This window comes from Varanus komodoensis, unplaced genomic scaffold (assembly GCF_004798865.1).
Source record: "Varanus komodoensis strain SLA01 unplaced genomic scaffold, ASM479886v1 scaffold19, whole genome shotgun sequence".
In the NCBI taxonomy this organism is placed as follows: Eukaryota; Metazoa; Chordata; class Lepidosauria; order Squamata; family Varanidae; genus Varanus; species Varanus komodoensis.
The window spans coordinates 12,308,181-12,327,017 of NW_025335550.1; the positions used below are offsets into that span (position 1 = coordinate 12,308,181).

General features: G+C 61.5%; 3 protein-coding genes across 11 annotated transcripts in view; 1 reads left to right on the forward strand and 2 right to left on the reverse strand.

The window, feature by feature from the left end:
- NFAT5 (nuclear factor of activated T cells 5) overlaps nucleotides 1-7,238 on the forward strand; it is a 50,484-nt gene extending 43,246 nt beyond the window's left edge. For all 6 annotated transcript variants that reach the window (XM_044427596.1, XM_044427600.1, XM_044427601.1 and 3 more), the window contains 2 exons: nucleotides 1,923-2,163; nucleotides 3,216-7,238. In XM_044427596.1, the coding sequence (XP_044283531.1) occupies nucleotides 1,923-2,155 (233 nt within the window). In that variant the 3' untranslated portion in view covers nucleotides 2,156-2,163; nucleotides 3,216-7,238. The remainder of the gene's footprint in view (nucleotides 1-1,922; nucleotides 2,164-3,215) is intronic.
- An 886-nt stretch (nucleotides 7,239-8,124) lies between these two features.
- NQO1 (NAD(P)H quinone dehydrogenase 1) lies at nucleotides 8,125-11,485 on the reverse strand. Its single transcript, XM_044427753.1, has 6 exons — nucleotides 11,434-11,485; nucleotides 11,030-11,194; nucleotides 10,800-10,930; nucleotides 10,381-10,494; nucleotides 9,876-9,977; nucleotides 8,125-9,493 (listed from the first exon to the last, which is right to left on the reverse strand). The coding sequence occupies exons 1-6, from the start codon at nucleotides 11,438-11,440 to the stop codon at nucleotides 9,191-9,193; spliced, it is 822 nt and encodes a 273-aa protein (XP_044283688.1). The 5' UTR covers nucleotides 11,441-11,485; the 3' UTR covers nucleotides 8,125-9,190.
- A 2,413-nt stretch (nucleotides 11,486-13,898) lies between these two features.
- Nucleotides 13,899-18,156, reverse strand: NOB1 (NIN1 (RPN12) binding protein 1 homolog). 4 transcript variants are annotated; one of them, XM_044428015.1, is made up of 9 exons: nucleotides 18,082-18,156; nucleotides 17,512-17,644; nucleotides 17,260-17,393; nucleotides 16,818-16,889; nucleotides 16,172-16,321; nucleotides 15,857-16,063; nucleotides 15,414-15,511; nucleotides 15,147-15,291; nucleotides 13,899-14,383 (listed from the first exon to the last, which is right to left on the reverse strand). In XM_044428015.1, exons 1-9 carry the CDS (start codon nucleotides 18,142-18,144, stop codon nucleotides 14,114-14,116), a joined length of 1,272 nt encoding a protein of 423 aa, XP_044283950.1. In that variant the 5' UTR covers nucleotides 18,145-18,156; the 3' UTR covers nucleotides 13,899-14,113. The 4 variants fall into 4 exon arrangements, with proteins under 4 accessions (XP_044283950.1, XP_044283949.1, XP_044283948.1 ...); XM_044428014.1 differs by lacking the exon at nucleotides 15,414-15,511 and having other exon boundaries at nucleotides 15,857-16,060; XM_044428013.1 differs by lacking the exon at nucleotides 15,414-15,511.
- Between the last annotated feature and the right edge of the window lie 681 nt (nucleotides 18,157-18,837).

An 18,837-nucleotide genomic window follows, 5' to 3' on the forward strand; every position in this document is an offset into this window, starting at 1 on the left:
TACAACACAACACAATACAATACAATACAAAAATAACAATATAAAATTAAAATTAATAATATAAAATAAATAAAAAATATAAACGATATAAAAGAAGTTAGAAAAGTTATAAAAGAAAAGAAGTCGCCCTGGCCATGATACCCCTCTAGAAGTACCTCAAGGGCTGCCACAAAGAGGAAGGCTGAGATCTCTTCTCGCCGATTCCAGAGTGTAGGGCACGAAATAATCAACTCAAGCTGCAAAGTCTTGCTCCAGGGTGGAAGAGGAAGAAACAGAGGCCTACAAACTCCCACCAGAAAGCAAGAGTCCCTCAGCACCACACATGCAGTTAGAGTGGCTGCTTTGCGTCGCCTCTGGCGTTCGTGTTAAAACGGGTGCTTGATAGTGTATAAAAAGTGCTTAAACCGAAGCACCTAAGCCCAGGTTGCTTTTGCATTCTGGACCAAGCTGATCGGTCTCGAGCATTTCTCATTAGGGCTTCGTGGTCTCTCTGGGGATGAGGTGCCCCATAACTGCGGCACAGCTGCAGAAGACTGCTGCATGCTTTTGTAGCGCATACTTGGATAGAGGATGTGGTGGGAAGGCATCTTTAAGCAAGAGCGGCGAGATCTGTGCTCCGGGCTTTACGTACGATTAGGCAATGGCAAGCAGGCCGAGCGGCTTGTCACGTCGGAGTGTGTCCCAACACATGTCTGGAGGGCCCCAGGTGGGGAAAGTCTGCTTTGCACTGCAGGGACCGGGGCACGTGAACGGGAAGTGGTCCCTGTAGACAAGGGCTTGGCTGAAACTCGGCAGAAGCCACCCCTCTGGCCTTCCTGCTTGCCCAGCCCGGTTCTTAGAAGCGAGCCGAGCTGAGAGGAAGTCCAGAAACGCTTGCAGAACAAAGGTGGTGCAACCAGCAGCCACTTTCCCCTTCACATGCCACAGCGCAGAGGCCACTGTAGGTGGTGCGGAAGAGGGAAGCTGTTGCGCAGCATGTGGGCCTCAATTCCTGACGGGAATCTCCTGGTCACCAGGCACATTTGCCAGGAACTCTGTCTCGGGCTGTGACAAGGCCGACCGAAGGCCAGAGAACCAAGCTTAGGGAACATCAGGAGGCGAAGTACCCGGAGGAGGGCCTTCTCTGCGGTGGCGCCCCATCTGTGGAATGTGCTCCCCAGGGAGGTCCGCCTGGCACTGCCATTATTTGTTTTTTGGCGCCAGGCTAAGATCTTTTTATTTAAAAAATATTTTAACAACGTTTAATACCTATAGGTTTTAATTGTGCAGCCAGGGTGTTTCCGGATTTTCCTGATTTTAATTGTATTTTGTATTATGTTTGTTTATTTATGCGAGCCGTCCCGAGGCTATATGCGATGGGACCGCATACAAAAACGCTAAATAAATAAATAAATAAATAATAAATAAATAAATAAATAAATAAATAGGGAATCCAGCGGATTCCCGCCCCCAAAACAGATTCTTCACACACCCCTGCCTCAGCGCCAGCTCATGCAAAGTGCCGTGCTCACTGGGGCTTGCATAACCCCCAGTGAGGCACCGCGTGTGTTGGGCGGCATTTTGAATGTGTAGCCCCCAATCAGGCAGTTGTGGGATGTGCACCTAGCTGCTGCGGGCAGTGTGGGGGTTAAACAGCCCCCTCATAACCCGTGGTCTGTAGGGTTGTGCAAGGGCTGCTTCACTCTCCAGCGACCCACAATGACTGGGGTTACGTGGCACAGCAGCTCCCCCCATTCACCCGGTTGGAACTTGCATAGTGACAGTGCTCCGTGACATGTGGCTCGTCATGGGTCGAGCGCCCCGTGATGAGCCCTGTGTGTTGCGCAGGCAAAGCTTTTCAGTCCTGCTTGGGCTGCCTGAGCCTTTCCAAAGGAGCCCCTGAAACGGCATGTGGTCCTTAGATGCATCTCCTCCCTCCACAGGCTGCGGCCAGCTCTTAGCGTCTGGACCAGGCTCAATGTCCGACCAGATGATCAGCATAAGCCAGCCGCAGGGGGAAGCACAGCCATCCGTCACAACCCTCCTTTCGCAGCAGATGTCAGAGAGCCCTCGGCTGTCTTCTCCCATGAGCACCAATCAGAATATGAAAAAGATGGACGACCTGCTGGTGTCGCTACAGAATCAGGGGAACAATAACATGGCGGGCTCCTTCTAGCTGGCCAGGTGAGCTGGATGTTGGGGCCCCGCCCCTGCTCGCCAGCCAGGCCCCGGGGCCCCTCTCTTCCCGTTCGGGCAGGTCACGGAGCGCATAGAAGCCTCCGTGTTGCTCGTGCCTGTCTTGGGAGCTGATGAGAGTTCCGGGCAGATGCTTCATCAGTTCTTACCTGTTGGCGAGCAACGCATGTGTGGTGGGGCCTTTTGAGCGGTGTTGCTGAAGCCGCTGTGCTGCTGCTCAGAAATCACTGGGGCTTCTGGGCCTTGCAACCCGCCTTGAGTTGAAAAGAGCAGCTCTGAAGCGTCGCCCAGGGCAAGCCACTTCCTGGGCAGGGCAGCGTTGGGCGGCGTACTCAGGCTGGGGGGAAGACAGGGTCTAACTGCATACATCCTTATATATGAATTTATACTGTACTTTCTGGCCAGAATAAATTGTGAAAAGCGAGCAGATGTGAAAGCAGGTTATCTGCCATGTTTGCTCTGTTACGTGGCTGCTGCTAGCCTGGAGCGACTGGCAAGCTCTCCTCAGAAGTTCTCAGGAGCTGACTGGGCGTATCTAAGGGGGAACAGCTCCACCTCTCTCCGAGTTTTGTTCCTCCTCAGCCAAACCTGGAGCGTGGCTTATGAGGCAGGAGCCAGCCTGTGCAGTTCCTTTAGCAGCGGAACAAATGTTTGTATCAAGGTGCTCTGCTGAGGATCCTGCCGCCGGCTGGATTCTGCCCCAGCCCCAGATCCCAGGCCAGGCGTGAGGACGGCCATCCGTAGAGCTTAGTAAAGTGCTTGTATCATGAGAGTAGCAGTGCGTGGATTGCAGCGACAAGGCTCTGCTGAGCCAGGAATGGTGCGGTGCCCCCCCCCCCCCCGGCTGAACCTGCATTCGGTCTTCCCACTCGAAGTCCCTTCAGGGACCTGACAGCACAAAGTCCTTGTCAGCTTCGGCGCAGAGGGAGCGACCCGGTCGTTGGCTGTGGCTGAGCTGGAGGGCTTAAGCAAGGCTGGGAGTCTCTCCGTTACACTTAACTTGGGCTTTTTGTTTTCTCTCCTTTTGTTTGTGACATCAGAATTCTAAACAGAATTGCCTGTGATGGACAAGCAATTTTTCAAGATTCCTTTAGCTCTTGTGACTCTAGATTGGAGGGTGTTTGAAGATAAATTTCCTCGGTCAAACAACGACCTGAACACAAGAAAAGACACTGCCTTTGCCTACACCAAGCCTGGGAAACAGCCGCCGAGTGACAGCATCAGTGGAAGACCCCTTGGAGCGGAGCAGCAGAAGAGCTGTGCTTTGTCTTGGCCTGGCCTGGCCGTGACCCCCGTCTCACTATTCCTGCTGTTGGGGGGGGGCGGGGATGCTTGGTTATCGTTGCAGCCAGGCAAAAATAGAAAATGGAGCTGTCTCTTCTCCCCGCCAGCCCTCCTTTTTTCTTGGCCTTCACAGCCTTTAGCTGGGTTCCGAAACATACGGGAGTCTCTCGTGAAACAGTTTGGTCCATTGGTGTCCGATGTCATCCTTGAATCGCATCTGAATGCAGAGCCGGTTTCCACGTTGCTCGAAGTGGCGCGTGGGTTCCGTCTCTGGCGGCGAGCGCCGCGCTGCAGGCCGGTGCTCGGGGCCGCCGTTGCCGAGCGGTGGCTGTGCCATTGTGTGTTGGGCCCCGTGCCGAGCGGAAGTGGCTTTGGTGCAGAGTGGAGCAAACTGTGAACTCACACCTGGGTTGAGGGCGGCATGTACAGCTGGCGGGCAGAGCGTTGGCCACGGCTGTGCGGCACAGCCTGCGGGGGCTGCGCACAGCTGCTCAAGGAGGGGGCTTCCTCTGCCACACTCTTCCTTTCCGAAGGGGGTTCAGGAGCGGACGCCCTCCAGGTCCTGCCCGAATGCTGAGTCTCCCTCCCTTTCAGTCACCGTCTGTATTCTTCCACATGTAGAACCCTCAGCTTGCCTTCCGGAGGCAGAAGGCCTGTGGCTGGCTGCTGGAGGCACGGTGCAGCGTTGGTCCGGGAGTGTCCCAAAGCTTCCCAGCCCCTTTTCTAATCGGTGCCGGTGCAAAGTCTCACGTGCACGCCCTGATGGGAGCGGGGGGTGGGGGGCGGCAGCTCCCTGTGGGCCCCCGGAGCAGCTCCCGTGCAGCCCCTCGGTCCCTCCTCTGCTGGCCGCAGCCCTCTCGCCGGCCGGCGTGCCCGGCGTGCAGGAGGAAAGGCGGCATCCTCCCGCCCCAGCGCCAGGGAGAAGCGCTCGCCGCAGCCCCCCGCCCCGGGCTCGTTCCCCTCCGCGTGTCCAGCGCGGCGAGCGGTGTCTGCCGCCCACCAGTTTCTGCGTGTGGCTCTCACTGGCCCTGGGAATCGTGTTTTTAGTACAAGTTGGTGTTCTTTTTGTCTCGTGTAGAGAAGAATTTCATTCGTCCATGGTTTAATAGCCCCCCCCCGCGTGTTTTTTCTAACTTGTGTTTGTCACCTTGAGCTACATAGTCGTGCCTGTTTTTCTGTTCTCATTGTTGTCTTGTTAAATGCCAGTCCATCTCTGATGTTCGCAGTCAGTAGTTTGTTCTGTCTGTCCGTCTCTCCTCGAGACGCTTGAGTTACGTTTTCAGTAGTACAGGCTATTTTGCCGATATGAAGGGAACTTTTCAGAAAGAGACCTGCTCTAGGTCATTTAATTTTGAATACAGCTTTCAATCGTTCAAGTTTTGGATGGTTTATATCTAATGTGTGTTTCATTTTTTTGGAAAGCTCTATTTTGTATTTAGGAAATGATAAACTATTTTGCTATTTGTACTGAGTGAGTACATTGGCATAAATATAATATATATATATATATATATATATATATAAATATATATATATACCTATTCACACACATATATTCATTTTGCCGCAGATTTTTGTGGCAAATGTGTGAGTCTGTTGTCTGTTCTCCCACAACATGGTGTCTAGTAACTGGGGGGAGGGGGGCAGTGTTACGTCTATACCAAGTATTTAAGCACTTTGCGGTCTGCATAACCTGCCCATCTCCGGCCATTCCATCCGGCTGTGCTCGTACTGACTGGCTGTGAGGAAAGCAGCTTCTCTGCCGGCGACACGGCTCGCTCGGCAGCGCGGCCTCACGGAGGAAGCCCTCGGGCAGCCGCTCGGGGGCCGCAGTCCCATGCAACACGCGCCGTTCGGCTTGGCTCCTGGGTGATGTCTCGTGCGTGATGGCTCGCTCGTAATTTATAGCAACACTACAGATGCACCATTGGAACCTAATTTCCCTCTTTCCTACTGGCAGCAGCCCCACGCTGAGCTGAGCGCGCGCCTCCTGCGGTTTTCGTATTTGCCGAGAGGGTGTGGAGGACGAGCAACAGCGCGCGCCTCTCACGAGCGGGGAGATGGAGGAGGCATGGGCCAGGCCGGGGCTTTGGCTTCCGCTTCCGCTTTGGGGCAGCCTGCACCCGTGCAGGGCACGTGGCCGGCTCCTGGGAGAGGCACTCGGCCCTGGCCCAAGTCGCCTGGACGGGGCCGAGGAGGGGCGGGTGGGCCCGTGCGCTGCCGTGTCTTGTAGCAGGACTGTCCTTGACGGACTCTGCCGAGCCACCAGGGACCAATCCTCCGCCGAACCGGGTTTTCCACCTGGTTCCGCCCGGCCACCCTCTCGAACACAGGCAGTCGCCGTCCCTTCGCAAGAGGGGCTCTGCGGCTTTGTGGGAAGCGGTGGCGCTCGTGCCTCTGATTGTTTCTCCCCTTTTCTTTTTTGGTCCATGTTAGGTCAATATTTAAATGTACAACATTTTGAGTATGTGATTTGGTTACAAAAGGTATTTTGTCTTTGAAACCAAGGGCCTGCTCAGCGGCTGGGGCGGTCTGGCACTGCGTCCTTCTCGCAGCTTCCCACGAGGTGGGGGGCTGTGGGGCAGAGGCTGCAAAGGTAGCCTTGTTGTGGGGGAGCTTTGCCCTGGCCGGAGCACCGTGCCTCTTCCCTGCCCTCGCTCCCACCACGGCGGTCCAGGACATCTTGTCTGGCTGCTCAGGAAGGGTCATTTCAAGAGAGGTTTTCTTCCAGGCATCTCAGATGGGTGACCGCCTCCCCAGGGACCTGGGCCCCACCATCACGTCCGCTGGACAGAGCTGTGCTGGGAAATGATCTTTGTGGAACTGTAAAAGCTCCGATGGGGCAAGAGGAAATGGCACCTGAGCAGCTCCTCCTTCCCTCTCGCTGTCGTGAGCACAGCTGAGGGGCTCTTCGGCCCCTCCTGAGCGAGCTCGCCAGAAGCCCGAGGCACCCTGCGCCAGAGCAGCGCCCAGCAGGCCTGCCGCGTCTGCCCTGCCCTGCCCTGCCCTGCCCTGCCCGCCGGCCGGCTGGCCAGCCTGCCTTGCTCCTTCCTCGGCTCTGCGGCGGGTGCCGCCACCACCACCAAGGGGGCCTTCAGGCTGCGCAGAAGCACTGCTCGCATCCTCGAGCCTGTCATGGGGAGCGTGGTGGCCAGCTGGGCCCGGGTTCCTCGGCCAGGCCCATGTGCGAGGGGGGGGCTTGGCGCAGGGCCCCCCTTGAATAAAGAAGCCCCTTGGGGAAGCTGTGCGTGAATGCCGGCAGCACAGCAGGGCCCGGATCCTCTGCCTGGTCCAGGCCCTGCTGGAATTCTCTCACCCTCTCCCTGCCCCGGCCTGCGTGATCCGCTCTCGGGAGGTTTTCCCCAGAGCTCCATTTTGGCTCAGGAGTGAGTCTGAGATCGGAGCGCTCCGCCTTCTCCGGCCCTCCTGGCAGGGCTTTCGGAGCATCCCAGCCGCGTTGGCCCCTAGCAGCCGCCAGACCGACCAGCCGCCGACCAGCCCCCCCGCTGCCCTGCAATGTGAATGTAGACTCCGACGGCCCCTTGTGCGTCATGTGCCCCGGCTTGTGCAGGTGGGTTTCTCAGAGCACTGATCCCCATTTGCAGTTTATTCTAAGGGGGAGGGGGGCTGGGGACCTCATTTGCATTTGTTTTTAGCTATTCTGTGATAACTCGTTGAATATTAAAAAGAGATATTTTGCTTCTATTGGGACATTTGTATACTGGCAACTATATTTCTGTACACAGCTGCAGTCAAGAATAAAACTTGGAAAGTTTTCATTTTGCGGTGTCTAACTGTGCGTGCCCTGTTCTTCCCAACATCGCAGGGAGAAGGTGCCCTGCACACCTCAGGAGGCCGCGCCGAGTCTTGAGGGACCCTCTTGAACGCAAGGCAAGAGCCAGCCGGGGCGTTGGGGGGGGGGGCGGGAATCTGGACTGATGCAGCGGCACTGAAGAGGAGTGCAAAAGGCCAGCCCCACACGCCCGCCCTCTGTGCCACATCCAAGCCCCACCGTGGTCGCTGGCGTAGTTCCTTACAACAGTTCAGTGCTCCTTCCTGTTATGGTTGTGGCCCCGGCAGGATGGGGGTCGACCAGAGCAGCGCGTTGCGTTCATTTTGGCCCTGCTTCTGGTGGCGCGTGCCCACACACATTCTCCGTCCAAAGCAGGGGGTCCAGCCGCTTGGGGCTTAGGTGAGCGACCCTCAAAAGGCACTTGGTGGACGAGCCTGTGGGCATTCCAGCAGGCGCCTCTGGCAGCTCAGGAGCTCCGCCGGTGGATCACACGCTGCTGGACAGTGCCAGCGGCCTGTGCCATGTGGTTGCACCGGGGTCCTGCCTGCCTGGGACGAGTCTGCTGTACCCTTTCCTGTGGGTGGCAAACTAGTTCTGTCCCAAATCTCTCTTCCTTTGACTGACGCGAACGAGGAAGCGCCTGCACCGCACGTAACGACGCCCTGCGTCTGGCTCTCCCAGCATCTCGCTTGTACCATTTGGCTAGTCAAGTCTGGCAGAGGTGTGGGATCGGGCCAGCCCCCTCGCCCGCCACGCAGACACAGGTGGGCCTCCCCGCCCTGTGAGCCATGCGGGCACATGGGATCCCCCCCTTTGGAAGTGCCGGCGCACGGTGTCGATCCTAATGGTGCTTGCGAAATGAAGCCAGCAGCCCCGGGCGGTAAAAGGCCTTTTTATTCAGACTGAAGCCTGCCAGGTGCATGGAGAGGCCTGTAAAAAGGGGGAGGCGTTCCTGGTGGTGGTCCAAGAACCCGAGTAGAAGGGTTAGCCCTTCCTTTTTCAGAAATCCAGCGAGGGTCTTACTGTTCCCTTCAGAAGGTTCAAACGGCGGGGATCAGTCATGAAAGGAACGGCATGGCGATACCGGGCCCATCCTGCGGAGCGGCCTCTCAGCACAAGAGCCCTGCGGGGGGCTTCAGCTCCTGCAGGACGGGGCCGCCCAAGGGGCCGGGCTTCCCGTCCCCCCAGCCAGCGTGGCCAAAGGCAGCCCAGTCGGTCCACGGCGGGGATGCCAGGCCGGGGAGGTTCCCTGGGAGGTCACGGAGCGCGAGCAAGGTGCTCTTCTGGCTGTGGGCGAATTGCCCATGCACGGCAGGCCCTACCACGGCCTCTCGCACCAGCACGTGCCATGCAGACGCCTTCGATCGTGCGTCTATTTCACCTTCAACAAATGTGGGGAAATCAACTATGCCGGCAGCTGGAACACGGGCTGCCTTCAGAAAGATGTTTGTCTCCCAGTGCTAGAGCAGGGGACTTCCACCACGGGGACGGGTGTCTCCCAGAGGACACCTGGGTGTTTCAGTTGCCACTGTTGTCGTGTTAATGCCCTACTCTTGTGGAAGCAGCGCTGCGGTACGGCCTCCAGAGAGACAACGGCTTCCTGCACTCGGAACGAGGGAGGGCCCTGGGGTGCTCAAGGGGGCAGCCGGAGAGAGGCTGCAGTGGCAAATACGAGGCCCTACGAGACTCGGAGCAGGAAAGACGCCACGTGCAGGAGGCGAGCTGGCCTTCCAGACAATGCGGTTCTTGCCGCCCACTGTGCTGGCTCGGCTGATGGGAGCTGCCCCCCAGAAAGAGGGTCACACGTGGGCTGTCCCTGCACTACTGGGAGGGAGGGAGAGCCACTGTGCCTCTTGACTCGTCCAAGAAGGGGGGAAATGAGGATTCTGTGCCACCAACTTCTCTCTCAGAAGATGAGGACAGCAGGGGGAGCTATTTTTACTGGGCTTTGACCTGATTATCAGGTGGGAGAGGCTTGCCCAGATGCTGACCAGTCGCCAGCCCGTATTTCTGATCTTCCTGCTGCTTCTTGACCTCTTCCTTCAGCACGAAGCCCCCAGCAAAGCTCAGCTCAAAGTGACTGGCCGGGACAAAGCTGAGTGGCTTCTCCTCCCAGATGGTTGCCAGCCTCTTCTTCCATCCCTCCAGGATTTGGGAGCGGACGTCCGCTGGCGTGTGGGCCACACTGAACGCAATCTGGGGCTCTAAGACTTGGAAGCCACAGAAATGGAGAGTGCCGCTCTGGGAGGGCGAGAACAGATGCAAAACATAGTCAGTGCCTGTCCGTCTTGCATGGGAGGAATACAAAACTCAGAGTTGCTGAGCAGCCCCAGGATGCATTTCTGTAGCCACGACCACTTCCAGACTGGTCCCTTCAGTATCGGCACAGAAATGTTACCCTGGTTTTTAGAACGGGACTCTTGCCTACAGAGCTGCAAAAGACCCACTCCAGCCTTTGAAGAAACACCAGGTCGTTTCGCCACCTGATTATCTGGATGCAAAATCTAAAGTCCCCTACTGGGTGTATTCAGAAACGATGTGGGGGGAGCAAGGCTGCAGGGTACGCCAGGGACATAAACCTGAGCTGCTACCAAGGTGTGGGTCCCGGCTGCCGGTGCCTCACCTGTATTGGCCACAGAATGATGTTGATGTCTCCCTGGATGCCTTCAGGGGTGTACATGGAGCCCGTTCCACCAGTGGTGAAGGAGAGCACGGCCTTCTTTTTCTAGGGGGAGCCAAATCTCTGTCATGCCCCGTGCCATGGCAGAGGAGTGGGAAGGCACAGAGAGCGGACTGGCAGGATGATCAGGCTGCAGGGGCCCAACCGCCAGCCTCCCGGGAGCTGCTCTTCAGGCTGCTTTTCCTGCTCTTTGGACAAAGGGCAGCTGCTGGCCCGTGGTGCTGAGGTCAGGGGTCTGCACAGAACCCCCTCTGTGGCCACACCCTCACCTGGACTGCAGCTCCAGCCATGCCCCAGCCCGTGTGGAGAAAGCAGCCGGAGCTGGCCAGCAGCCCTCAGTGCAGCGGGGTGGGATGGGGGCGGATGGAGGAGACCCTGCTACTCGGCAGGCACCATCCCTGAAGCGGTGAGCTGCCGTCTCCCCCCGCCGCTGCCCCAGCAGACTTGCCTGGAACGGTCCCTGGTCATGCATGGCACTGTAAGAATAGGCAAAGCCGCCTGTGAGGATCCGGTCGAACCAGCCTTTCAGGATGGCGGGCAGGCCACACCACTGGATGGGGAACTGGAGCAAGAGAGGGACATGTGGGTGCCTCTCGGCAGGGGGGTGCCCTGAGCAAGCCGCACGCCCTGGCCGGGCCCCTGCCGCCTGCCCGCCCTCTCCCCACGAGCGCCCGGGCCCAGCGGCAGCCGGAGGAGGCAGCTCAGGTGAAATGCACCTTTCCGCTACTGCAAAACGTGGGTCAGTCTTGGAAAACAACACAGTCCACAATGCAGCGGGGCCTCTGAGGGCAGCCGGGCCTGAGCAGGCAGCCGGGAAGTCCAGGCGCGCTGGCAGCTCTCCTCGGAGGACCCCCGCCCAGAAGGCACCTGGAAGATGACAAGATCCGCAGCCTTCAGCTTGTCCTGCTCCTCCACGATGTCGCTGCTCAGGCGGCCTTCCTTCCAGGCCAGCCCCGCCTCGGCGGAGTAGTTGAAGTTCTGCGAGTCCTTCGGGCTGCCTGAGCGAGGAAGAGGAGGAGGAGGAGGCAGGTGAGTGGCGGGGGGCGGGGCGGGGCGGGGAACGATTCATCCCGGGCAGCGGGGGCGGGGGGGCATACCGGTGATATCCTGCCGGGAAAGCACCGGGTTGAATTTCATGGCGTAGAGGTCGGAGACGGCGACCACCCAGCCGGCCTTCTGCAGCGCCTCCGCGGCCGCCGCCTTCATGGCGTGGTTGAAGGAGGCCCGCTCGGGGTGAGCCAGCACGATCAGCGCGTTCCTTCCTGCGGGGGCGAGCGAGGCGAGGCGAGGCGAGGCGAGGCGGGCTGCACCGGCGCCCCCCCCCCCCAGAGCCCGCAAGCAGGGCGCGCCCCGCGCCGAGCCCAACGCGCCCGGGACGAGCGCAGCGGCTGCGGGGGGCGCCCCGCACCGGCCGGGGGCGCGTCCTCCCTCCCTCTTTCCCTCCCTCCCGCCCGCCGCCCGCGCCCCCAGCCCGCGCGCCCCCTTCGCCCCGGAGCCTTACCAGCCATGGAGACGCTTGTCGGGAAGCGATGCGCGCCGGCGGCCGCCGCGCCTCTTATAGGGCTCGGCGGGGGCGGGCTCCCTGGGCGGCGGGGCGCGGAGGGCCGGCCCGCTCCGTGCCGGGGTTCCGCCCGCAGCTCCGCGGGAGGCCGCTTGGGTTGGCCGGCCCCCTGGGGGCCTCCGCATGGCCCCGCCTCGCCCGCGCCCCGGGCCCGAGCCGGACGGCGCCCCCCCCGTGCGCCCTCGCCGCCGCGCACCGGCCAGAGCCGGCGGGGCGCCCTCTGCGTGCCCCTTTCCGGAGCAGGATCGCACGCGGCGGCTGGCGCAGGTGGGCACAGCGGGCAGCGCCTTGGCCGGTCGCGCAGCAGTGCTGGCTGTGGATCCGCGCGGGGGTGGCGTAGCCGGTGGCGGCCCGGCCTCAGGCGCGCCCAAGGCAGGCCGCGTGGGGCACCGAGGTCGATCGTGCGGCGAGTTCGGGTCCAGCCGCGTCTCCCCGAGGCTCGCTCATTCTGCTCCCGGGAGGCTTGAGCTGTGGGCCTGCTGAGCGCAAGGCAGGGAGGGCTCCTGCCGCCGGGCCCGGGGGGGCCTTGCTGCCTCGCTTGGCCCACCAGCTCCCTCGCCTGAAGATGCAGGCACCTTAACAGCCCCTCTTGCTTTCAGTGCCCCCTTCCTTGGAACGGAAGGCGAGCAGGCCGGCCCCAGAGACGCAGCTTGACCAAAGCCTGGCTGGTCTTTCCTCTGTCCCACCTCCGTTTTTTCACAGCACTCGAATGAGGGGGCTGCAGTGCTTGTGCTTTGCAGAAAAAAAGCTCTTGCGCAACGTTGGAGGGGAGGGCAATCGGGAAAATCCTGCTCCTTTTGCCCCAGGAATGGGGAAAAGCCAAGAGACACAGCCAGAACCCTTTGGCTAGATCTCCGAAAGGGACGGCTGCTCCACTGGGAGGCACCGGCAGCAACAGGTGGTATCCAGGCACGCGAGGGTCCCCAGAGCCCCACTGTTAACGCCTTTCTTACTCCGGTCGTAAACAAGGAGGAGAGCTTGCCAATTAAGCTCCAGCGTCCTGTGTGATCCCAGCAGGGGTCCCTGTGGCTTTGCTGGCCGGCCAGCCATCTTACAGGAGCAGCCAGGAAGCCCACACATTAGTCCCCTGCAGCCGATACGACATCGCATGACAACGAATAGTGCGCCAGAAGGCCTGCATGGCGTCCCCAGCCTTTGCTGGCTATTGCAGGAGGTGTGTGTCGTCTTGTGTTTGCTTTACAGGCTGGACTCGGAAGGCGTGATGGCGACTCCGTGGCGACCAGAGCCCTGGTGAGGAGGGCAGCCGGTAGTCCAGACGCTCTACCCTGCGCCACACGCAGCAAGCCGGGCGCCCCCTCTGCAGAAGCATCCGCAGAATCCTCTTGGGAGCCGAGGAGCGGAGCGTGTCCGGGAGAGGCGGTGCTTTCCGCTGCCGGCACATGGAAGCCAGCAGCCGGGGCAGCTCCGAGCCCCTCGGCCACATTTGGGGGAGCGCCAGCATTCGCATGGCCAGTTCAAAAGAAGAACGCCCAGGAACGGACTTTGTCCCTTTGATGTGTATTTCCTTATCTAGAGGTGATAAAAAAATTTGTAGCCCGTGCTCAAAATAGCTGCCACACACCTATTTTAACTGTACATGCCCAAATGTGATTCATGCTGGAAGGAGGGAGTGACCCTCCTGGCAGAAACAGGATGGAAACAGCTTCCATCCTGCGAGGGGCTTGCTAAGTGCTGGGGGGGCGCTTTGCACTGCAAATACCAGCCAAGCAAGCTCCACCAGTCAGTTGCCTCTGGCAATCGCATAACTTCACTGTGCTGTTGTGTTTCCCTTCCAACTGTGCTCTGACATGCAACCGGCTCTTTGTCAGAGGAGCAGGTAAAGTTACAGAGCAGGGTGGAGCCAGAGTTTGCCCTCTTTGCTGCAGCCTGGGAGAGAAAGCAGGAGAACCACAAAGCCTCAGCCCCAGCTGGGCCTCCGGGGTGGCGGAGTGAGGAACAGGTGCAGGACCAGTAAGGCGGGCCTTCCCTGGGGCGGCTCGTGCCTGCCACCTTGAGCAAGGAAGAAATACCGCCGGCTCCTGTTGCAACGGTGGGAGCGAGATCCGGAGCGGCACAGAGGCATTTTCCCAGTGCTGGCGTTTAGAGCAAAACAAAGAGACTGTGCCAAAATTAATTGGCGACGGGGTGCATTTGGGGGGCTGAGCACAGATCTGGCGGCAGATTCGCCTGCAGTTGTTTGAATGCCCACAGCTTGCAACCAGCAACTCGACATGGTGAGGTAGCTGCCCACCCCCACAAAAGCGGCACAAAAAGAGGGAGGGGCCGAGGCATCTGCTCTTGCCCTCCACAATCAGGGACTGCCAGGAAACCGGGCCCGGCCACCCTGCTGAGCTGGGGGCCCCAAGAGCCACGTTTCCCCCACCCTACAGAGGCCCGAGACGGAGTGGAGAGAGCCCCCTTTATTAGGAACACCGCTGCTGCTCTGCCGATTGTCTAGGAGGCGCTCCGAGCCTCCTGCCTCCTCCGGAGAGGCCAGCCACGTCCCGCCTGCCTGCGGCTTCTGTGGCGGCAAGGCCAGCCTTCCCGGGGGCCGCTGGAAAGCGAGGCCGGCCTTTCGCCACCCGGGGGCTGCGTGGCAGGGCTGCTGCCCCTCCCCACTTCACCTCTTCTTCACAAACTTTTTGGTGGCCGTGTTGGGATTCAGGCGCCTCCTGCCTGCGCCCAGCGCCGCGTCCCGGATCCGGAGGTTGGCGGCTCGGCTGTAGATGTCGTTCTCCACGAAGGGAGACAGCCCCGCGACGTAATCCGGGTGGAAGACATCGGTCTTCTGCCGGGCCTTGCGCGAGAGCCGCTGCTGGGGGAAGCGCTGGTCCTCGGTCAGGTGGGGGTTGTTCGCGTGCTTGCCCCCCTGAGGCGCAGGAAGCGGGTGCTGCCGAGAGGCGTGAGGAAGAGCGTCAGGAGAGCCGGGCAGGGGAAGCCGGGCCCCATCTTCCCAGCGTGCTGTCGGCAGAGCAGCCGGCCAGCTGCCCGCCACACACGGGATGTGAATGCGACGGCGCGCCCACCCTCGTGCCCCAGACCCCCTGCCCCGACGCTGCAGGTGGCCCGTGGCCCCCACAGGCACCCGGCCACCGCCCCCGAAGAGGCTCCCAAACAAATGGCCGTTGTCACACTGTGTGCCACTGATTCCCACAGTCCTGCTCTGCTCTGCGTTGGCGAAGAAGTCCTTCCCCTGAGCGGTCCTGAATCTCCCACCCCTCAGCCTCATGGGGTGGCCCCACGGTCTCAGGATGACGGAAGATGGAGAAAAACAATTGCCAGGCTCTCCACACCGGGGTTCTGTACTCTCCTATCTTGCCTCTTCTTTGAATTGGACAGGCCCAGCTATTCCACCCTCTCCTCATCTGGGAGTTTCTCCAGCCCTTGTCTTAGCTGCCTCTTCCCCACTCGACAACATCCTTTTTCGGACACGGGTGGGAGCTGCGCCAGGATCCTGAGTGCGGTCACACCACAGGTGGGCGCAGGGCAGGATGGGGGCAGCTTGACTTGCTGTGTCCTTTCCTGGAACCGCTAGCGCGGAGGTTGCCTTTTCCATAGCAGGCATGCCCTGGGCCGATGGTTTTTGCAAGCTGGTCGTCAAAACCCACTGCCCCTTTCTTGGCTGGAGATCCCAGAGCGTGGCCGCCACTCACCCGGAGTCCTCGTGGGTTCAAGACCTTTGGGTTCCGGGAGAAGTGCAGCTGGAGGCTCCCGTCGTCCTGCACCGTCACCGCCATCTTCTTCAGTGTCTTGTTCCCGCAGTGGGGGCAGAAGAGGCGGTTCATGTCGGAGGTCGTCCTGGAGCAAAGCAGAGAGGCAGGGGGAGTCCCGGCAGCCTGAGCGGCTCCGGCAGTCCCCGCGCAGACCGGGCCTGCTGCCGTCCCCGCGCAGGGGGGTCTCGCCACCTGCCCAAGGCCCACCTGAAGCACCCGTGGCAGCGCAGGAGATAGCTGCGGGCCTGCCGGATCCGCAGCCCGTCCACGGCCAGGACACGCAGCCCCATCTGCAGCAGAACGTTCTGTGAAGCGGGAGGGCGAGAGCGGTCAGGGGCGGGCCCCGGCACCCGAGGGCGGGCTGGCGGGCGGGCGGGCAGGCCTTCGGCACCCCCTGGCGAGGACGAGCTGCTCCGCACGGCCACCCCTCCTGCGACTGGCCGGCCCTTCCTCCAGCCCTGGGGGTGGGGGCCCACACCTCTGAGGCAAGGGCGGACACCCCCCTCCCCGTCACCAAGAGCCCTCTCTGGCCCAGCCCCCTGCACCTGCTTCAGAGAGACCCTGCAGCCGGGCCTCAAAGCCGCCGGGTTCCCCTCGCCCGCAGTGGCCCTGCTTCTCTGGGGCCCGCCTGCTCCCGGCACCCCACTTGCCTGCATGGCGAAGTCGGTGGTGACGCAGCCGACCTGCACGCCAGCCGGCTCGTCCCCCTGCCCCAGCTCCTGCTGGACCTGCTTCAGGTTGCTGGGCGTGATCCACCCCTCCTTCTCCTCCTCCTCCTCCTCCTCTGTGCTGGCTGCCTCCTCGTCGCTCTCCCGGCTGCCGGGCTGCTCCAGCTCGGCCTGGACAGCATCCGCCTGCTGCAGAAGACAAGGCGCTTGGGACGGGCCCACAGACCTGCCTGGGCTTGTGAGAAGGGCGGCGCCATGCTCCGTGGAGCAGCTGCCCGTGTCCGGCGGGGCCCTCACCAGCAGGCCCCGCAGATCCTCCTCGATGCTGGGCAGGGGGGTCCTCCAGAAGAGGAAGGAGCTGAACTCGGAGGCTTCTGGCCCTGCGGCACCTCCGCTTCCTCTGCTGTCCACAGCTGAGGGGCACTGCTCCCCTCCAGAGCGCTGGGCCTGCGGCAAAAGGCACAACACACACGCAGGAGCGCTTCAGCCGCCGGGGCTCTGGCCCAGCCAGCTCTGCTCCGGCGGCACCACCCGGGGCAGCAGCTCTGCAGGCGGCGGGAGGAGAAGGTGCTTTTCCAGCCTGCCCTGGAGCTCTGCTGGGAAAGGGGCGGGGCCTTCGGCATGCCCAGTGGGGCCCTCCCCCCGAGCCAGGGCAGAGTGGGCCACCCCCGCTTCTTCCAGAAGAGGCCACCTGGCCACTGGCCTTGGCAGGCACAAGTGGGAGGTGCTGCGGGCCACCGGCTGTGCCACAGCATCTCCAGGGCCATCTCCGGCTCTCGGCGGCCTTGGAAGAAGCACCTCACCCCCTCTGAGCCAGAGAAGCGGGGGCATGGGCAGGTCCCCAGGAGAAAGGATGCTTCCCCTGCGCGCGCTGCCTGTGTGTGTCTTCCTCCGTGCCACGAAACACGGGGCAGAGTTTGCGGCGGCCAAGGCTGGAAGTTACCTTGGAAGGGAGGTGGAAGCCAGCGATGCGCACCATCGCCTCAGGGTGCTGGGTGGTCGAGTTGAGTGTCACCTGCAGGGACCCAGGTAAGGAAGAGGGAATGAACGGAGGCAGGAGACTCACGGGGCAGCGACTGCAGGTCCTTGCAGCCGATGCCTCCTTAACCCCCCACCCCCATGCCTGCCAGAGTCCCTAGTCCAGCCAGCTGGTGAGCCTGAAGTGCCCAGCCGGGGAAGGCCAGGGCAGAAGCCGGGCGAGACGCAGCTTCTCTGCTTGAGCAGAGAAGGTACCCCTAGCTTCCGCGGGACATCAACGCCTGGCCAAAACTCGCCACTTTGTAAGAAAATGTGACTTATCGGGCAGAGTACAACTTCAGTAAAGAAATCGAAGCCGGGCACTCTGGGACCGATGGCCAAGCCTCGCCTCACATACGCGGGCCGACCTTTTGCTCGGGATCCTTCCTCAGGTGTGCCACCCCAACATGCTCCGCTTCCAGCTGGTACGTCAAGGCCAGAACTTGGATATCTGTGGCGGAAAGACTAGGGTAGTCGCCTGTCTTCTTGGAAAATTCTGTCACTACAAAATAAAAGATGGCTTTAGACATGTGTCCAGATTCCGAGACGCTGCACTTTCAGGAGCAGAAAATCACCCTTTCCCTGCAGCAAGACTATCCTGAAACAGAGGAGAGGCTCACCCAGGCGCACGTATTCGGGGAAAGGCTGCTTGAAGTGGAGCTGATAGGGGAGTACGGCCAGCCTCTGCCTGGTCTCCTTGTCCCGGATCTCAGTCACCACCTCTCGGATCGTATAGATGTTCCGGCCGATCTCCTGCCAGTGAAGGATACATGTGGGCGCCTGGGAGGATGGCGGGGGCACGCCAGGGGAGAGCCGCAGGCTCCCCCCTTTCCCAGCATCCCCCTCCCCGCTGGGGACTCTGGGAAGGGGCGCGTGGGCATCCCAGGGAGCAGCCGACAGCCCCAGGGGGTCCCCAGGAGGGAGGGGCCGCTCTCGAGATGGCTCGAACGGCAGTTCCCAGCACCCACCAGCCAGCACGGCCAACGGCCCCGGATGATGGGAACTGCCGTCCAGTACATCTGGAAGGCACCAGCTAGGGGCAAGTTGGAGAGGGGTGGTGCGCCGTGCCTCCCGATGCTGCCAGACTAGCGCTCCCGTCACCCCCGCAGGCCAGGGCTGCTGGGAGCTGGAATCTCGGAGGCCGCGGCTGCGCGGGAACAGAGTGCGCCTCCCCGCCGAGGCGGAGGTACCTGGAGCGGGGCTCCTCGCAGGAAAGCGCCGGCATCGGCCACGACGTGCTCCACGGGAGCCATCTTCCCAGCCTCACTTTCCTCTCGCGCGGGGCACGCCGGGAGTTGTAGTCCCGGGCGCGCCGCCGACTCTCCGCGAAGAAAGGCCTGCTGGGAGTTGCGGCCGCTGCCTGGCCTCAAGACCTAAACGGGAGAGTGCCCCTGCCGTGGTTCGAAGGGCAGCTTCCGGGCATTCGGGGCCACGCCGGGAGGTCTCGCCCCAGTTCAGCCGCCCCGCACTGCGGGAGCAGGAAAGGCCGCGAGCCTTGGCCGCCCGTTCGCGGCCGAAACGAGCGCGGCACGGCGCCTCTTGCGGCCCCCTTGCAGCGCAGTGCAGTGCGGATCTCTAGGCGGCCGCTCACAGGAGGCGGGCGGGCGGGCGGGGGGGATCCAGGGCCGCGTTGCGTGGGCGCTTCTCCAAGGGGCGCTGCCGCTGCGGCTGCTGAGGAGGAGGAGGAGGAGAGAGTCGCCCCCAGAGGAAGGCTGCGGCCCGCAAGACTAAGCCCGGCAGGGGGCGCTCGCGCTCCGCGGCCCCGCTGCAGCGGCTCCGCCTCTATGGTTCCCCCTTCCAGTGCCGAGATGCGTGTCATGTGATGTGGCACTTGTCACATGACCAGTGACTGCAGGAGGCGGAAGTGAGGAGAAGCCGAAGTGTCGCCGGTAAGCCCGGCGATGGGGGCGCGCGGGGGGGCGGGCGGCGCTGCCGACCGGTGGCCC